Source organism: Typopeltis vanoorti, chromosome 15 (genome assembly GCF_054136105.1).
Source record: "Typopeltis vanoorti isolate ZY-2024b chromosome 15, IOZ_Tvanoo_1.0, whole genome shotgun sequence".
NCBI lineage: Eukaryota > Metazoa > Arthropoda > Arachnida > Uropygi > Thelyphonidae > Typopeltis > Typopeltis vanoorti.
The window spans coordinates 76,565,641-76,581,336 of record NC_143563.1 but is presented as its reverse complement, the minus strand read 5'-3'; the positions used below and the strand labels follow the sequence as shown (position 1 = coordinate 76,581,336).

The window sequence follows — 15,696 nt, the reverse complement described above, 5'->3', positions numbered from 1 at the left end:
TTTTGTTTAACTGATGACTTGCCTGATTTTCTTCTCTGTTGCACTTGCTCATAAAATATGGACCACAGCGGGAGATTAATTTATGGTGAGGCTACGACTGCAAACATAACCTATAGTAATATAAGACTGTAAGCTAAACTGTTTCTGGTTCCTTGATTCTACATTCTTTGTTAATCTAGGATTCAGGATGGTGCAGTGAAAAATGAATTTTCCCTGAATCCGAAAAAGGAATTAGAACCAGTGTAGAGACAAGGGAGTTGGCATTGACCATTAATATTCCCTTTGTCCCCCAAACCACTAGCATCATTCTTATATGTAAAGATTGGCCAAGAGAAATATAGAAGTTAAGAGAATGAAGTCTTACTAGAGAAGGATTTTACTAAGGGCATAGATACAAGTGCAATATAAGTGTAATTAAGATTTAAAGAGAACAATATGTAAGATAAATAAAGGATAAATTAAATTTTACAACGCCGACATAGAAAAATGACAAGACAATAGAAATAGCCACAAAAGGATAATAAAATTTTATAGTATGTAACAGAGGGCACACGAGGATTGAGGGTCTTGGATTTGGTCATCTCATCAGAGGATGTAATTATAAATGAAGTGTCAAATCACTCACCAATTGGTGAGAGTGACCATGAGGTGATTACCTGGATGGTTGCCAGCAGTGTGAGGACCTCTGTAAGGAAAAGGTATATGTAGAACTACAAGGGTAGGGGTGATTATGAAGAGCTCAGGTGACAGCTTGCAAGTGTAGCATGGAAAGCAGATTTAGCTGGAAAAGAGATCAATGCAGCCTTGGGGGATTTTCAAAAACTATCTAGTAGATGCAATGTCTAAATGTATTCCAAGGGTGAGAAGGTTTAATAAGGTAGGTGTGAATTGAATGAATAAAGAGATTAAGCATGTGATAGAGAGAAAAAGGGCATTATGGAGGCAGCATAAGAGAAGTGGAAATAACCAATTTCATGAGAACTACAAAGACCAGCAAGGTGGGTGATTTGGTTGGTGAGGGTAGCTAAAGAGAGGTATGAACAGCAATTAGCTAATGAAGCCAAAAAGAATTTGAAGGAGTTCTTTCAATATGTAGCCAGCAAAAGAAATAATGATTATGGAAGGATAACATTGATTGGAGAAAATGGTATAAAGACAGCTGTTGCAAAAGGTGTGGTGGAGATACTTAATGAGCAGTTTATAAATGTCTTTCAATCTTGTGAATGTGACTTCATGGAGAGATTGAGAGCAGTTGATGATGGGGAAGAGTGACTGTAAGTGAGCAAGAGATGTATGGGGGAGTTGAGCAAACTAGATGTAAATAAAGCTGCGGGACTTGATAATATATCACCACGTATTCTGAAGGAATGTGCCAGGGAGTTGACGCCGGCCTTGACATATTTTTTTAATACAAGTCTTGCACTGGGTCAAGTTCCTAAGGAGGGCAAGACTGTGTCACTTCATAAAGGATGTGATAGAACTCAAGCATCAAACTATAGGCCTATCTGTGTGTCAAGCGTTGTAGTTAAATTGTTGGAGAAGCTTGTGAGAACTAGGATCCAGAATTGGATTGACAACAATAGTATTATCTTTCATGGACAGCGTGGATTAGCTATAATATACATAGATTTAGCAAAGGCTTTTGATAGATTACCGCATGATGGGTTGATAGTCAAACTAGTGTGGATGGGGTTGGATATTAGATTGGTGCATTGGATTGGAGACTGGCTATCTGATAGGTATCAATAAGTTGTGTATGGGGCAGTGATATCCAGGAAAAGGAAAGTTACTAGTGGTGTGCCTCAGGGGTCTGTTTTAGGGCCATTGTTGTTTAACTTGTACATTAATGATATTGGTGAAAATTTGGATGGAGATATTCAGTTGTTTGCAGATGATACAAAGTTGGAATGAACCATGAAGAGTAGTGAGGATGTTGTGACTTCAGGAAGACTTGAATAAATTGAGTGATTGGGCACGGAAATGGGGATGTGAGTTCAATGTTGTAAAATGTAAGGTTTTAAAATTTGGAAAACAAAGATGGGATGCAGAATTTATGCTTGGTGAGGATACATTGTTGGAGGTGGAAGAAATAAGAGATCTGGGGGTGATAGTGGATAACGATCTGAAATTTAGCGGACACATAGCCAAAATTGTAAAGACAACACAAGGACTTCTGGGAATGATGCGGAGGGCACTGACTTGTAGAAGTAGGGAGATTCTTGTTCCATTGTATAGGGCTTTGATTAGGCCACACATGGACTATTGTGCCCAGATTTGGTCACCTGGTTTTCAGAAGGATGAAGAGATGTTGGAAAGGGTCCGGAGGCCACTGATTAAAGTAGTTTCTAACCTCTGGATTGTTGAGTATGAGGAAAAATTGAGAAGATGTAATTTGCAGAGTCTGGTGGACAGGAGGAAAAGGGGAGATATGATAGAGACCTACAAGTTATTAAGAGGTTGTTATAGGATCAATGCCTTTGAAGTCCCACAGAAAATAGTGGGAGATCAGGGGAGAACCAGAGGTCATCCCTGGAAACTGTATAAAGAGGATGTGAGAAGCAGGGTTTTTTCATGCAGAGTTGTGAATGATTGGAATGCCTTGCCTGAAAGTGTGGTGTCTGCAGAGAATTTGAGTGTGTTTGAAGCATGGTATGATGAGCTGTGTGTATGATAAAAGGACCTCCTAGATGAGTCTTTGACTCCATGGGGTCTTTTGTAATAATAATAATAATGAATTCAAAATTAAACAAGGTACAAGTGATAGACTTAATATGCTTAATAGAATGAAAACATGTCAGCCACACAGGAATTGAGTAGCATGGCCCATACTGTACTCTGAAGTCCTAATGACCTTTTATGTATGCTAAAAACATATAAAAATATATGTATCAAATTTCCATAAAAGGAATAATGAAGTACAATCTATTCAGGTTAAGGTAATGTAGAAAGGCTTCATGGCCTTCTTTATACAACCACTCCATAAGAAATTCCTTTTCATGTAGGACTTGAGTCTTTTTCCCACAGAATCATATTTGGGAGAGATGGCATGTTCAGATTGTTGTGGTTCATGAAATTTAATATAGGTTTGATGTTCATCATGATAAATAGCTGTAGATTTGCCAGTTTGGCCAAAGTATGATGAAGTGCAAGGATATGGAAGACACCAGGGTGGACCAAAAGATGAAGTTTGTTCTTTGCAGAGCTTAGAAAGTAGAAAGGTTTACTAATAATGAAAAAAGCCATTCTGAGATGAACAGATTTCAATAATTTGGAGATTTGATCAGAGACACTTTTGATATATGGAATGGCGATACTGTTGATAGCTTCATAACTTTTAAATCTTATTTAAAAGATTCATCGAAACCATTAGAGAAGGTTTTTGATAAAATGTTTCTTGTTTTAGTGATGCCTTGTTCAAGCACAGTGGGCAAGCTCAATGAATTAAACTTTTAATGGTGCCTGATATTTAATGAGGATGGTGGTGTGACTGTGCATAGATTATTATTATGTGACACCACCAGGGAGTCCAGACTCATCAAAGGAGGGCATCTACTCTACAACTCTGTCTCCACCATTCACTCAATCCACGGACTACAACGAACCACAACTACACCAACGCCGTCTACCATCCTCCTCCTCCTCCTCCACCACCACCACCACCACCACCACCACCACTTTCACAGACACCCACAAACATCCATGCCTACAGTGGGATTCGAACCTGCAGCCTTTTGGCTGGAGAACGGATACACTAGCCAACCAGGCTGACAATATAAAGTCTTGTGTGTTTCTTTCTAATGACAGAAAACTGAAAGTTCCCATCTGGCTGATGAAACATATGCACTAGGAAGGAAATACGATGATCCTTTGGGTTCTTTGCCATAGTGAAAATTGACTGTATAGCAAATCTTTCTTTTTATCTGTGAGGTCTACTTATCTGATATTGCCAAACTCCTTATCTTTACGGTTGACACTTACTATAGCAGACACTACTCTGACAAATTACTGAAAAGTTTCCTAGGTACAGTGTTGTGCTAAAAGAAATTCACAATAGCAAATGATTTCCTATGAGAATTCATTCTAAGGTTCCTTCAAGTCTGTTATAGCAAAAGTCAACTGCATTTGGTAATAATAGAGCAGTTAATTCTGTTCTCATCTGTTGTTTGTGAGTACACACATTTCCAGTTGATTTGTGTATTTGCAGAATGAAAAATCCTAATACCTATAAATGGACTAAGTAGCAAACACTGTTATAACAAACTCGCTTACCATAACATACCACTAAAAAGTCCCAACCAAATTCCTTTTGGTACAGTGCTATGTGAAAAAAAATTCACTATAGCAATCTATCTACTATAACAAAATGTTCCTGTGGTTTCTCTTGTAAATGTCTTTCACATTAGATGGGGTTATTACTATCAGCAATGATGCCTTATGGCATCATTGTTACTGACTGCATTACTAAAGCACACTCGCACTAGGGACATCTGTACCCTACTGCGTGTTCACCACCAGTACTCACTCACTTGTTCATTCTTTTACATATTTTTCATCCATTTGTTTTGAGAAATTTTTACATTATTGGCTTAATTGATTTTCACAAATGGTGTCATCTGTGCTGATTCAACAATTTATTATTATTACATGACACCTCCAGGGAGTCCAGAGACTTATCAAGGGAGGACACCCACTCCACAACTCTGCCTCCAACTACAACTAACCACAACTACACTAATGCCATCTACTGCATGCCACCACTACTAGTGCAGTGGAACCTCAGTTGTCCAACTTAATCCATTCCCGAAGGCTGTTCGGAAACCGCATTGTTCGAAAACTGAAACCATTTTCCCATTAGAATTAATGTAAAATGGATTAATCAGTTTCCGAACCCCAGATGATTGTTTATTTAAACCTTTACAACAGTACTTCATGCATAAGATCGTATACAAACATAATGAAAATGTATAAAATCTTACATAAAAAAGAATAAACACAATAAATAGATAAAATAAAAACGAAAATTTAACTTCACTTTAACTATACATATGGAGGAGAGTTGATGGCGTAAGTGGAAGGAGGTAAGGGTTACTGTCCTTCTGGGTTTTTTTTCTCTTTTCTGTCTCTTGGCACCACTTGACTCTGCTTGAGACACGTTGGGCCTCTGTCTCACTAAAAACCTGTCCAATGACAATGTTTTTGCCTGCGTTTTAAAATGTTTCCGAAGTGAGACATGGCACTGTCATTGAAATGGTTTATGATGTGGCTTGCTACAGCTTTGTGAGGGTGATATCTTGCCACAAAACTTTGTACCTCATCCCATTTCACACACATTTCTTTGATCAACGAACTAGGAACATCCTCAATCCTTTCCTCTGTGTCTGAAGACATTTTCTCCACCTCCATCTTTTGCTGCTCCTTCTGAAGGTGTTCCAGTTCTTCCGTGGTAAGCTCATTCCTGTGATCCTCCACATCAGCATTGTCAACTTCCAAGCCCATGCTTTTGCCCAGAGACACAATATTATTGACAAGAGCAACATGCTCAGCCTCAATGTCTGCTGCTGCTACACAGTCTGGCCACAATTTCTTCCAGGCCGAGTTCATCACCTTGTAAGTCACTTGCGCCCAGGCTTTGTCAAGGATACTTAAGCAATGGAGGATGTCGAAGTGATTTTTACAGAATTCTCTGAGTGCTAATTCTGTGTCAGAGGTAACTTCAAAACATATTTGAAACAGTGCTTTGGTGTAGAGTTTCTTAAAGTTCGAAATGACCTGCTAGTCCATGCGCTGAATTAGAGAAGTTTTGTTAAAATACACAAAGATTATTGAAGAAAAAATGAAAGAGTTTGAGAACAGGAACCAAACCTTGGAGATTCAGTGCAAGCCTTGAAGAAAACCCTGATTGATTCAGCTAGAGAGGCATGTGTTGAAGTTGTCTGCAAGGATACAAAAATTAGAATTCCATGGTGGACACAGGAAGTTAAAGAGGCAGTGAAGGAAAAGAAGAAAGCATATCAAAAGTTCCTGGCAAATAAATCAGCTTGTGCTCTTAGAGAATACAGAGACAAATGTAAGAAAGCTGAACACTGTGTAAAACTAGCTAAACAAAAGTCATGGGAGGACTTTGGTAAGAACATATAGAAAATAAATATCAAGAAGGTGGCAAAAATATTCTGGAAGTTGTTGAAGAAGCTTAGGAATGGAGGAAAGAGTGCTGTAAAAGGAGTTAGAGATGATAAAGGTGACATGAAAAACTGGAGAAAAAAGATATCCTTGTAGTATGGAGTAATTACTTCGAAAAATTGCTAAATGAAACAATTGCTAACAGTGATAGCACAGTGGTAAAAAACACTTAACAGGCATACAGTCAGGAATACATATCCATAATTGAAGTAGAAAAAGCCATCAAAACCCTGAAATGTGGAAAGGCAGAAGGAGTAGATGATATTCGACCAGAAATGCTCAAGTATGGTGGTATAAAAGTCTTACAGTGGCTTCACTACATAGTTCAGAAAGCCTGGACAGAGGGACGAATTTCCAATGATTGGAGTAGAGCTCTCATAGTACCCCTTTATAAAAAGGGAAATAAAACTGAATGTGAAAATTACAGAGATATTTCCATACTGAGTGTTCCTGGCAAGATTTATGCAAGCATACTTAAGAAACGGTTGAGAAGAATTGTGGAAGAAAAGCTTGGTGAAGAACAAGCTGGATTCATGCCAAATAGAGGCTGTCAGGATCAGATCTTCACTTTACGACAAATAGTGGAGAAATCATGGGAATATAACAAAGATCAGTATTTAAGTTTTGTCGATCTGGAAAAGGCATATGACTAGGTGCCAAGAGAAAATCTATTCAAAACACTACAGTTATATGCTGTAAATGGGGCATTATATCAAGCAATACTTAGTCTTTATTTGAGTTGCAAGTGCAGTTAGAATAACAAAGTTATTTTACAGGAAGATGGTTTAATGTTAAATCTGGTGTGAGACAAGAATGTACATTATCCCCTCTGTTATTCATTATCTATATGGATCACATTATGAAGGAAAGTGGTATTAAACATGATATCAAAATTGGAGATGTTAATGTCAGCTCTTTGCTTTATGCGGATGATGTTATACTTCTAAATAAATCAGCTACAAGTTTGCAAGATTCCCTGACTAAATTGAATAACTGTTGTAATGGATATGGTCTGAAGGTCAGCAATAAAAAGACAAAGACAATGAAAATAGGCAGAATCATTGAAAATGTTGACTGTGTTGTGAATGGAGAACCTGTGGAACAAGTAAAACATTTCAGCTACTTAGGCACGAATTTTAGATTTTTAGATCATTGAAAATGTTGACTGTGTTGTGAATGGAGAACCTGTGGAACAAGTAAAACATTTCAGCTGCTTAGGCATGATTTTTAGTGAAGATAGTAAATTAAATATAGAAATAGACAACAGAATCAACAAAGCTGGTATGGTAGGAAGTCAACTGAATAAATTCACATGGAATAAGAGAGAAATTAGTCAGAACACTAAATTAGCTGTATACAAGACAGTGTTCAAACCAGTTTTAACTTTTGGATCTGAGAGCTGGGTCAGAAGTAAAACACTTGACCAAAGACTAGAGACTGCAGATATATGAGAGTCCTGAGAAAGATTATAGGCATGAACAGATGGTATCAATGGATTAAAAATGAGGATATTAGGAAAGAACTTGACATTGTTAGCATCCAGGAATGCATTAGCAGAGCTAATCTCAGATGGTATGGTCACTTAAACAGAATAGCCAAGGAAAGATTAGCAAGACAAGTGTTCTCTGCCAGGTTGGCAGGAAAACGACCCAGAGGAAGACCAAGATATAGGTGGATTGATACTGTACAAAATGCCTTAGACAATAGAAATATAAGATCTGATAATGTTGGAGTCTTGACAAGTAACAGACTGATTTGGAGGAAAATTGTAGATAGGAAGTTAGTAATGATGTAAATTTTTCATGTAGTATCCTGTACACCCCTTGAGGGTACAAGATATGATATGCAGGAATTTGATGATGATGATGTTAGGGGGCAGGAACTTCACTGTGATAAAATTAGACTCTCCACTAACTCATCCTCCAAGCCTGGAGGGTGAGAAGGAGCATTGTCCATCACAAGAAGGCATGTAATTGGCAAATTTTTTCCTTGAAGGTATTTTCTCATATTTGGGGCAAAGACTTCATGGATCCACTCAATAAACAATTGCCTGGTTATCCAAGCACCACTACTAGCCCTCCACATAACAGGCAATTTACTTTTCATCATATTATTTTTCTTAAACACCCTTGGATTCTCAGAGTGGTACACAGGCAATGGCTTGACCTTGGAGTCCCACTTGCATTTCCACATAACAAAAGAGTTAGCCTGTCCTTCATTGACTCGTGTCCTGGCAGTGCTTTTTCCTCCTGAGTGATGTAGGTCCTCTTTGGCAATTTCTTCCAAAATAGGCCGGTTTCATCACAGTCGAACACTTGTTGGGTAAGAAAACCCTCAGCCTTTACATAGTCACTAAATTCTTGCACATATTTCTCAGTTCGAACTCGCAGCCTCCCCATGCCTGACCACACTCTGTATGCCGCTTCTACTCTTAAATTTCTCGAACCACCCCTTTACTAGCTTTGAACACATCAGTATCTGCACTCGTACCAGGGTTTTTCTTTAACAGGTCATCATGTAATCGCCTCACTTTTTTTAACTGTTTCTCCTTTATCCAAATCAACAATTTTTCCATTTCTTTAATCGTCTGCAATCTTTGTTTAATAAGAACTTTCACTTCTCTTGCAACATCAGCTCTCTTGATCGCCTCTTTATTTTTTGAGTATCGTACATATTGTTGATTTCACAATACTGAGCTGCATAGCAAGATTCAAGACACAAATGCCATTTTCATGTTTGGATATGATTTCTTTTTTCATCTCTATCGTGGTTCTAACAACTTTTTTTTTTGCTTTGTTGCTATCACTTTTTTGTTTGGGAAATATGTTCGGGAACCGAATTGTTCGAGAACAGAGGCTTTCGACAACCGAGGTTCCACTGTATTTCTACAGACAACCACTCAGCCAACCAGGCTGACTAACATGGATTTCATAACCTGCATCACCATTTGTAGTGGTAATGATATTTGCATTTTTTTTTTAAATTTTCACAATAATAGCATAGTTATTCTTGATGGTTTAATAGTTTTTCATTAACACTGGGAAGGTGGGAGCTGATTCCAAACTCAGTCTAGTCATTGCAGACATATCTCAAAATTAGTGTCAGTCAGACAATCCCACAAACTCACATGAGGCATTATGATTTGTGACATCTCAAGATAGTTGGCAACTTGGCCTTTAGGAGATTTTGTTTATTAAAATTTAAGAAATTTTATTTATTAAAATTGATTGACTGATGAATTTAAATGAACATAATTTAAAGAATGATTTCAAATACTTAAAAGAATAGCTAATGGCCAGTCATCACTTACATGCTCCTCTGCAAGAATATGATTTTGGATAAACATAAATGCTAATTATTATTTTTTTTTATGTGGCTCCTGCCCAAGAAAGATAGTAAACCTATAGCACATTAATGATATGGATGGGCTGGGATATTTTTTTTTTATTATTATTTTTATATTATATAGTTATGTATTTCTTTTTTTGCATAATTGGAAAACTGCTTTAAAGACCAAACATGTAACTTTTTCAAACTTTCAATGAGTGGAGTGATGATCTCACAACAGGTGATGAATTCACCTCCCACTTAAAGACATTAAAAAGCTATGCCTACACTAGAATTTGAACCTGCAGCTTGTTTGAGGGTGGATATGTTAGCCATTTATCCAAACTGACATTTTAAACTTTAAGAGTCAGAAATTCCTCTGTCGTACCTTACCTTGATCTCATAGTTTGTATGTGTCTGTTATTTCTTAGACCATTTGTCTTTCTTGCTTTTCTTCTAATAAACTTTAGAATAGTTTGTCAGGAAAAAAAAAAAAAAGTCCTCCTCCAAATGAGAACAGGTATCAGTGACACTAGACTTTTATAGACTTGAAAAAGTATAAAATTCCTTTACACATCTGAAATTTTATTTTTGGATTTATTTAGTTCAGGATATAAAGTAATTTCAGTAGTTTACACCTTTTTTTTTTTGTTTGTTTTTTTAATTTCTTTCATTGAATATCTGAATGATGTTCTGTAGATATGTAAATATCTTAGTGCTGCCTGCTAATAATTTGGTTTAACAGACATTACAGGTAATAGATGATCATACAGATATTGTTCATGTTGTTGCAACAGAGGCTGCTAGTGGTTTGGTGGCCAGCAGGTAAGTGATTTATTATGTAAAATGTATAGAATATGAGTGGGTTTTACTCTTCTTCATTGGATTAATTTTCTTTTTTTTATTTAGCATATTTTTTCTTATTTTGAATATAAAATATACAGCAGTGGCCATGGGAATTGCCACTGCTGGATATTTATGATGTTCACAATTAGGTTTATTTTGCATTCTAAAACAAAAGTGAAAGACTATAATGCATTCTAACAGTTTTCATTCACTAGACAATAATAAGAAAATAAATAATGTACATTTATTTTCGATAAATAATGAAGTACTTGACTTATGATCTATTCCACTGTTCCTATTGTAAATTGAAAAGGTTGTATGTCGGAAATCACTATTATGAACCATAAGGATATGTTAACAATTAGCATGCCTGAATGCTAAAAGGTGTGAATATGTTTTGTTATATTTTTTTAATTAATTTTTCCTTTACTTTATAGTGAAATAATGGAATGTACAAATTAAAACATAAAATTGCTGTATATAGTATAATTAATTCTCTTTGTACATGACTTTTTTTTTATATGAGTTTAAAATAACATGGTTTAGAAAACAAAAGCAATTCCATTTTTACATGGAATATTTTGATTTAACACAGTTCAAATGGTGCTTATTTTTTAAATTTCTGTTTGGATTCAGTTCTGCTAAATAGGATATTTCCATTATACCAGTATTTCCCAACATTTTTTGGATCATGCCCCACCTCAACGCCTCAAAGATTTTGATGTCCCCCCTTGCCGACAATGAGTGTTTTTAGTATATCAGTGATGAGGTGACAAATGCAACATCATTTTCTAATTACCCCCTAAAATATTTAAATTTGACCCCCTGTAGGGCATATGCCCCACGTTGAGAAACATTGCAATATACTTATCATTTGCTAGAACAGTCCATATGTACTTAAACTTGAATTTTGGGGAACTCCCTCAATATTTTAAATATCAGGGATGACTCTAAGCTACAAAATGTAGACAATTGTGGCGACAGCAAAAAAAAATCAATTTTTGCAGTTACGATTCCCCAAAGTTAAGCCGACAAATGATCCTTTATATTCACTTGCTGTTGGTTCCTGGAAGCAGAACAGTGCTATGCTGATTCCTCGAAGTTAAGTTGGTTCATTCGGGAAGCCTGCCTAAATAAAGCTGCATGGAAGGAGTTATGCTGTTTGCTAAAAATCATTTCTTGTTTATAATTCGAAATGGTTACACGTCTTGTGTTTTGTTCGTGCAATAGAGTTCATGTCTAAGACCACGGGCAAGGGCAATGAAAGGTGTGGATATTAACTCATTACAAGTACACTGGAAGGCAAACAAAAGGTTAGGTTACAAAAGAAATTTTTAATGAATGGTTCATTGTTTTGTTCCAGAAGTCAAACGCTACTTGATGGGGAAAAAAATCTGGACTTCAAAGTTTTATTGATTATAGACAATACACCTGGCCATCCTGTTTTAGAACACCCAAATGTAGAATTTTGTTTTCTGTCACCTAATACAACCGCTAGACCAGGGTGTGGTCTACCTTCAAAACTTACTAAATAAGAAGAACATTCCAATACATTTTGGATAAACTAGATAAGAATAATCTACTGACAGTTACAGTTATTGATGTGGAAGAAATTTTCTATTTTGGATTGCATCAAAGTTGGCGTTATCAGAATTGAAATCATCAACTTTAAATGAATGCTGGAAAGCTACATGGCCAAAATGTGTGAAAAAGAAAAAAGTGATGATGAAGACATTCCACTCGCTAGAAGATTAATTTAAGACTGGCTTCAAATGGCTCGTAAATTGCGAAGTCATTTTCTTACACATGATCCACATACTGAACAAGCTTAAACGTGAACTGAAGTCATGTATTGTGCGATATGAAGAATTATACAAAGATCTAGTCAAAACAGGATATCAACGATTAATTACGGAGTTCATGGTAAAAAAAAAAAAAAAAAAAAAAAAAAAAAAATTCAACCTTCAGAACTATTGAAAATTAGTGCTACTTTAGTTCCTTTTACTGAAGAAAATATTTCGCCATTGCAGTATGAACAGGATGGAAATGATTTAATTCCAGTCTCACACAAAAGAATGCAGCTACTATCAGAAAGTGATGGCGAATCAAATTTAATAACTAATAACCATATGCACGGGTATATTTGGGCCTTTTTGAATTTGTTTTATTAGTGACACTTATTTTCTTTAAGAAAGATATATATGTATATACTTTAAATAAATACTTAAAATGCAAATTTAAAAAAAATCCATTAATATTAAATAGTTTTATTCAGTGATTTTCTTGTTTTGTTTGAAAATAGCTTATTGTTCGTATTGGATTTTCACATCTGGAACCATTCTTCTATTTTTCCATATGCACTATATTCTTTTTTACACAGATTTCATTTACACAGATTTTTCTGGAACCAATCTATCATGTAAATGGAGAATTTGGTGTGCCATACTGTGTAATAGTTGCTGGCCTGGTTGGCTGAGTGGTTAGCATATATGCTCTCCAATCTGTAGTCTGCAGGTTTGAATTCCACTATGGGCATGAATATTGTTAGGATCAGTTTTCTCAAACAACCAATTTGCCTTATTAACAGACAAATGCCTATGCCATTTTTTTGCTGTAAGCTATTTTTGAGCTCAGCTTCTTATTCTGCTTTTTTTTTTTTTTTTTTTTTTTTTTTTTTTTTTTTTTTTTTTTTGCAACTTTGTGTGCTTCTAACTCTACAAGATTTTCATTTGAGAGATCTTCCTTAACTTTCAGCACAGCAATTGCTCTACATCTTCATTTTAAATCTGCAACTCTTTAGCTAGCAAGGGCTATTTCTGTCACCAATCACTTGTAAGGCTTTGTCTTCGTCAAATCCTGTGAATATATGAACATGTACACTATAAATTCATATGTTCCTAACATATGTTAGGAACATATTTAGCACATCTCAACAGCCAACACCTGAGGATTTGTTTCACCATTGAAAAGGAAAACAATAATCTGCCCCCTTTCCTTTACACTCTAGTTACCTGACTACTAAATGAATCCTATCCATTTTTGGTTTACAATGTAATGGACTCTCTAAACTGCAACTCCCTATCCATGGTAGTTCTCCCACCTTCAGAATCCCTGGCCTCATCAATTTCTTGCATTTCCATAGTACACAGCTTGTTATTTGTTTATCCCAAACTGTATACCTTATGCTTGCCCACATTAAACTGAAGGCTGTTATCCTTTTTCCATACTGCCAATCTGTTTAAGTCATCCTGCAAGATCTCTACATCTTCATTGACTTTCTTCTAGCTTTGTCATTGGCAAACAACTGGATATTTCCCCTTAAATTATTTTCTGTCTCATTGATACATTGATTTTAATCTATATCACATTAAACAACAGCAGACTAAGTAGTTGTGGCACCACAAATCACCTGTTTTCTCCTGGATTCATTTCTCCCATATATTATTCTTTGATGCCCATTAGCCATCCTCTTATCCAAATCAGCTTCATATCCATCCTCATTTTCTCTAATTTATACAGCAGAATTCCATGTGGTATCCTGAAATATGAATTCTTCTTCCTAAAACTGCTGTTGTTAAAAAGTCAAACCATTGAACCATAATATCTTGAATTCAAGCTTAATATGGTCATTTGACTTGAACTTATTAAAGAATGAAGCATACAGGTCACCTAACCTTTACATAGTTACAAAAAGTAAACTAGAAAGACAGCATAGCATGTGACATGCACCAACACTGTTAACAAAGCATATTGGGCTTAGGAACTGATATCTAATTTGTACATTTATGTAATACTAAACCATTATTCGGTTTAGGTATAGTTTCTCCTGTTTATATGTTTGTGGTCCAAAAAGGATAAGTAAATAGGTATTATCATTGTCAAACTGTGATATATACCATCACAGTTTGAGATATACCATTTGAGATATAACATGTTCAAGATATATTATCACATATGAATATTACTATTCATATGTGATGGTATATCTTGAACAGTAACATCATACATGATGATGATATTGTTAATAAATCTGAAACATCAGCTATATTGAATATCATTTGTACTGTCCAGCCAACAAGCTAGGGTTTTGAATGGTTCAGAAATGATAGATGATTTAGTCACCTAGTGTGAGACTACTACCCTACTTATTGGAGGACTGAAGTGGCTAGAAAAAAATACCATGTTTGGTCTCCAGAACTAGGTTTTTAGATTTTCTAACCTTTAGCTCATCCACAATACTTAAAAGGTTGTACCTTATGTATATATTATGTTAAATGGATGCCATTCATCCATTTAATTCTCACTTTATCTTTTCATATTAGGAATGAGGCCTGATTTTGCTGTTTTCAAAGATCCTTTAATGGATTTCCATGATGTTGAATTATTTTCTAAAATTTGGTTTTAGAATATAAATCAGTAGTGCATGTACTCAGAATATATTAATTATACCAGTAGCAAGGCTATTTTATTTTGAGTAGTCTGCCAGAAACATGACATTCAGTTTGAAAGTTATATGAATGAAAGGATAATCTGAGCTGTGGATGTTTTCTTTCTTGATGCAGGAAGAGGTATCTTGTTTTTCTAGGATCATTGTTTAGTAGATTATTAATAGGATAGGGGAGGAATGGAAACCAAGACATGTTTCTCAATTCATACTGAGGTTTTTCAATTACCACCCAACTTTCCTTAGGTTTTCCCACATACCTTTTTTTTTTCATCTTTTTTTCTTTCCTATTTCTCAATCATTCAGACCATCAGTTTTCCATATGTAATCTTCATCTCGCTTACTCTTCTCAGCATGCTCAGCTATTAATTTTTTCAATGCAGCCCATCTCAATTTTTCCTAAGGTAGGGCAGAGTTAAGATGCATATAAGTGTTAAAAGTTGTACAAGTGAGAAGTAATGTCCTGAACAGAAAAGGACATTTAGTTCTTTGTAGGTGGAGTAGGCTATGGATGTTGTTTTGCTAAGAGAGGCTGATCTTGTGTAGAGACCTTGGTATTATCAAAAGTAAAAGGAGGTGAAATGTGATCTTTCTTGTATGAAATAGGACAGTATTTTGATAGCATTGAAATTGACAAGGTGTTACTCCAAAGATGGCAAGAAGATTAGCGTGTGAGGTACTGATTGTGGAAGATCTTGTAGCTTGGTATATCAAGGTTTGTCAAATGATAAAGAGGAATGGAGTGTACTGTTATTGACAAAACTGTGAATTGGATTTTGAGGTTAGTAATATTTTTTACTAAATAATTTAAGGAAATTTCAACGTGAACTAGGATATACATTAAAATAAATTTTAATATACTTCAGTATTTTGGCAACGTCACGTTGCCATTTTCAAGA

General features: G+C 35.6%; 1 protein-coding gene across 2 annotated transcripts in view; it reads left to right on the top strand.

Annotated features, from left to right (window-relative positions):
- The window catches only part of LOC150098908 (stAR-related lipid transfer protein 3-like), a 201,737-nt gene that overhangs the window by 136,828 nt on the left and 49,213 nt on the right, over positions 1-15,696 (top strand). For both annotated transcript variants that reach the window (XM_090405028.1, XM_090405027.1), the window contains exon 10: positions 10,253-10,332. In XM_090405028.1, coding sequence (XP_090261154.1) covers positions 10,253-10,332 — 80 coding nt within the window. The remainder of the gene's footprint in view (positions 1-10,252; positions 10,333-15,696) is intronic.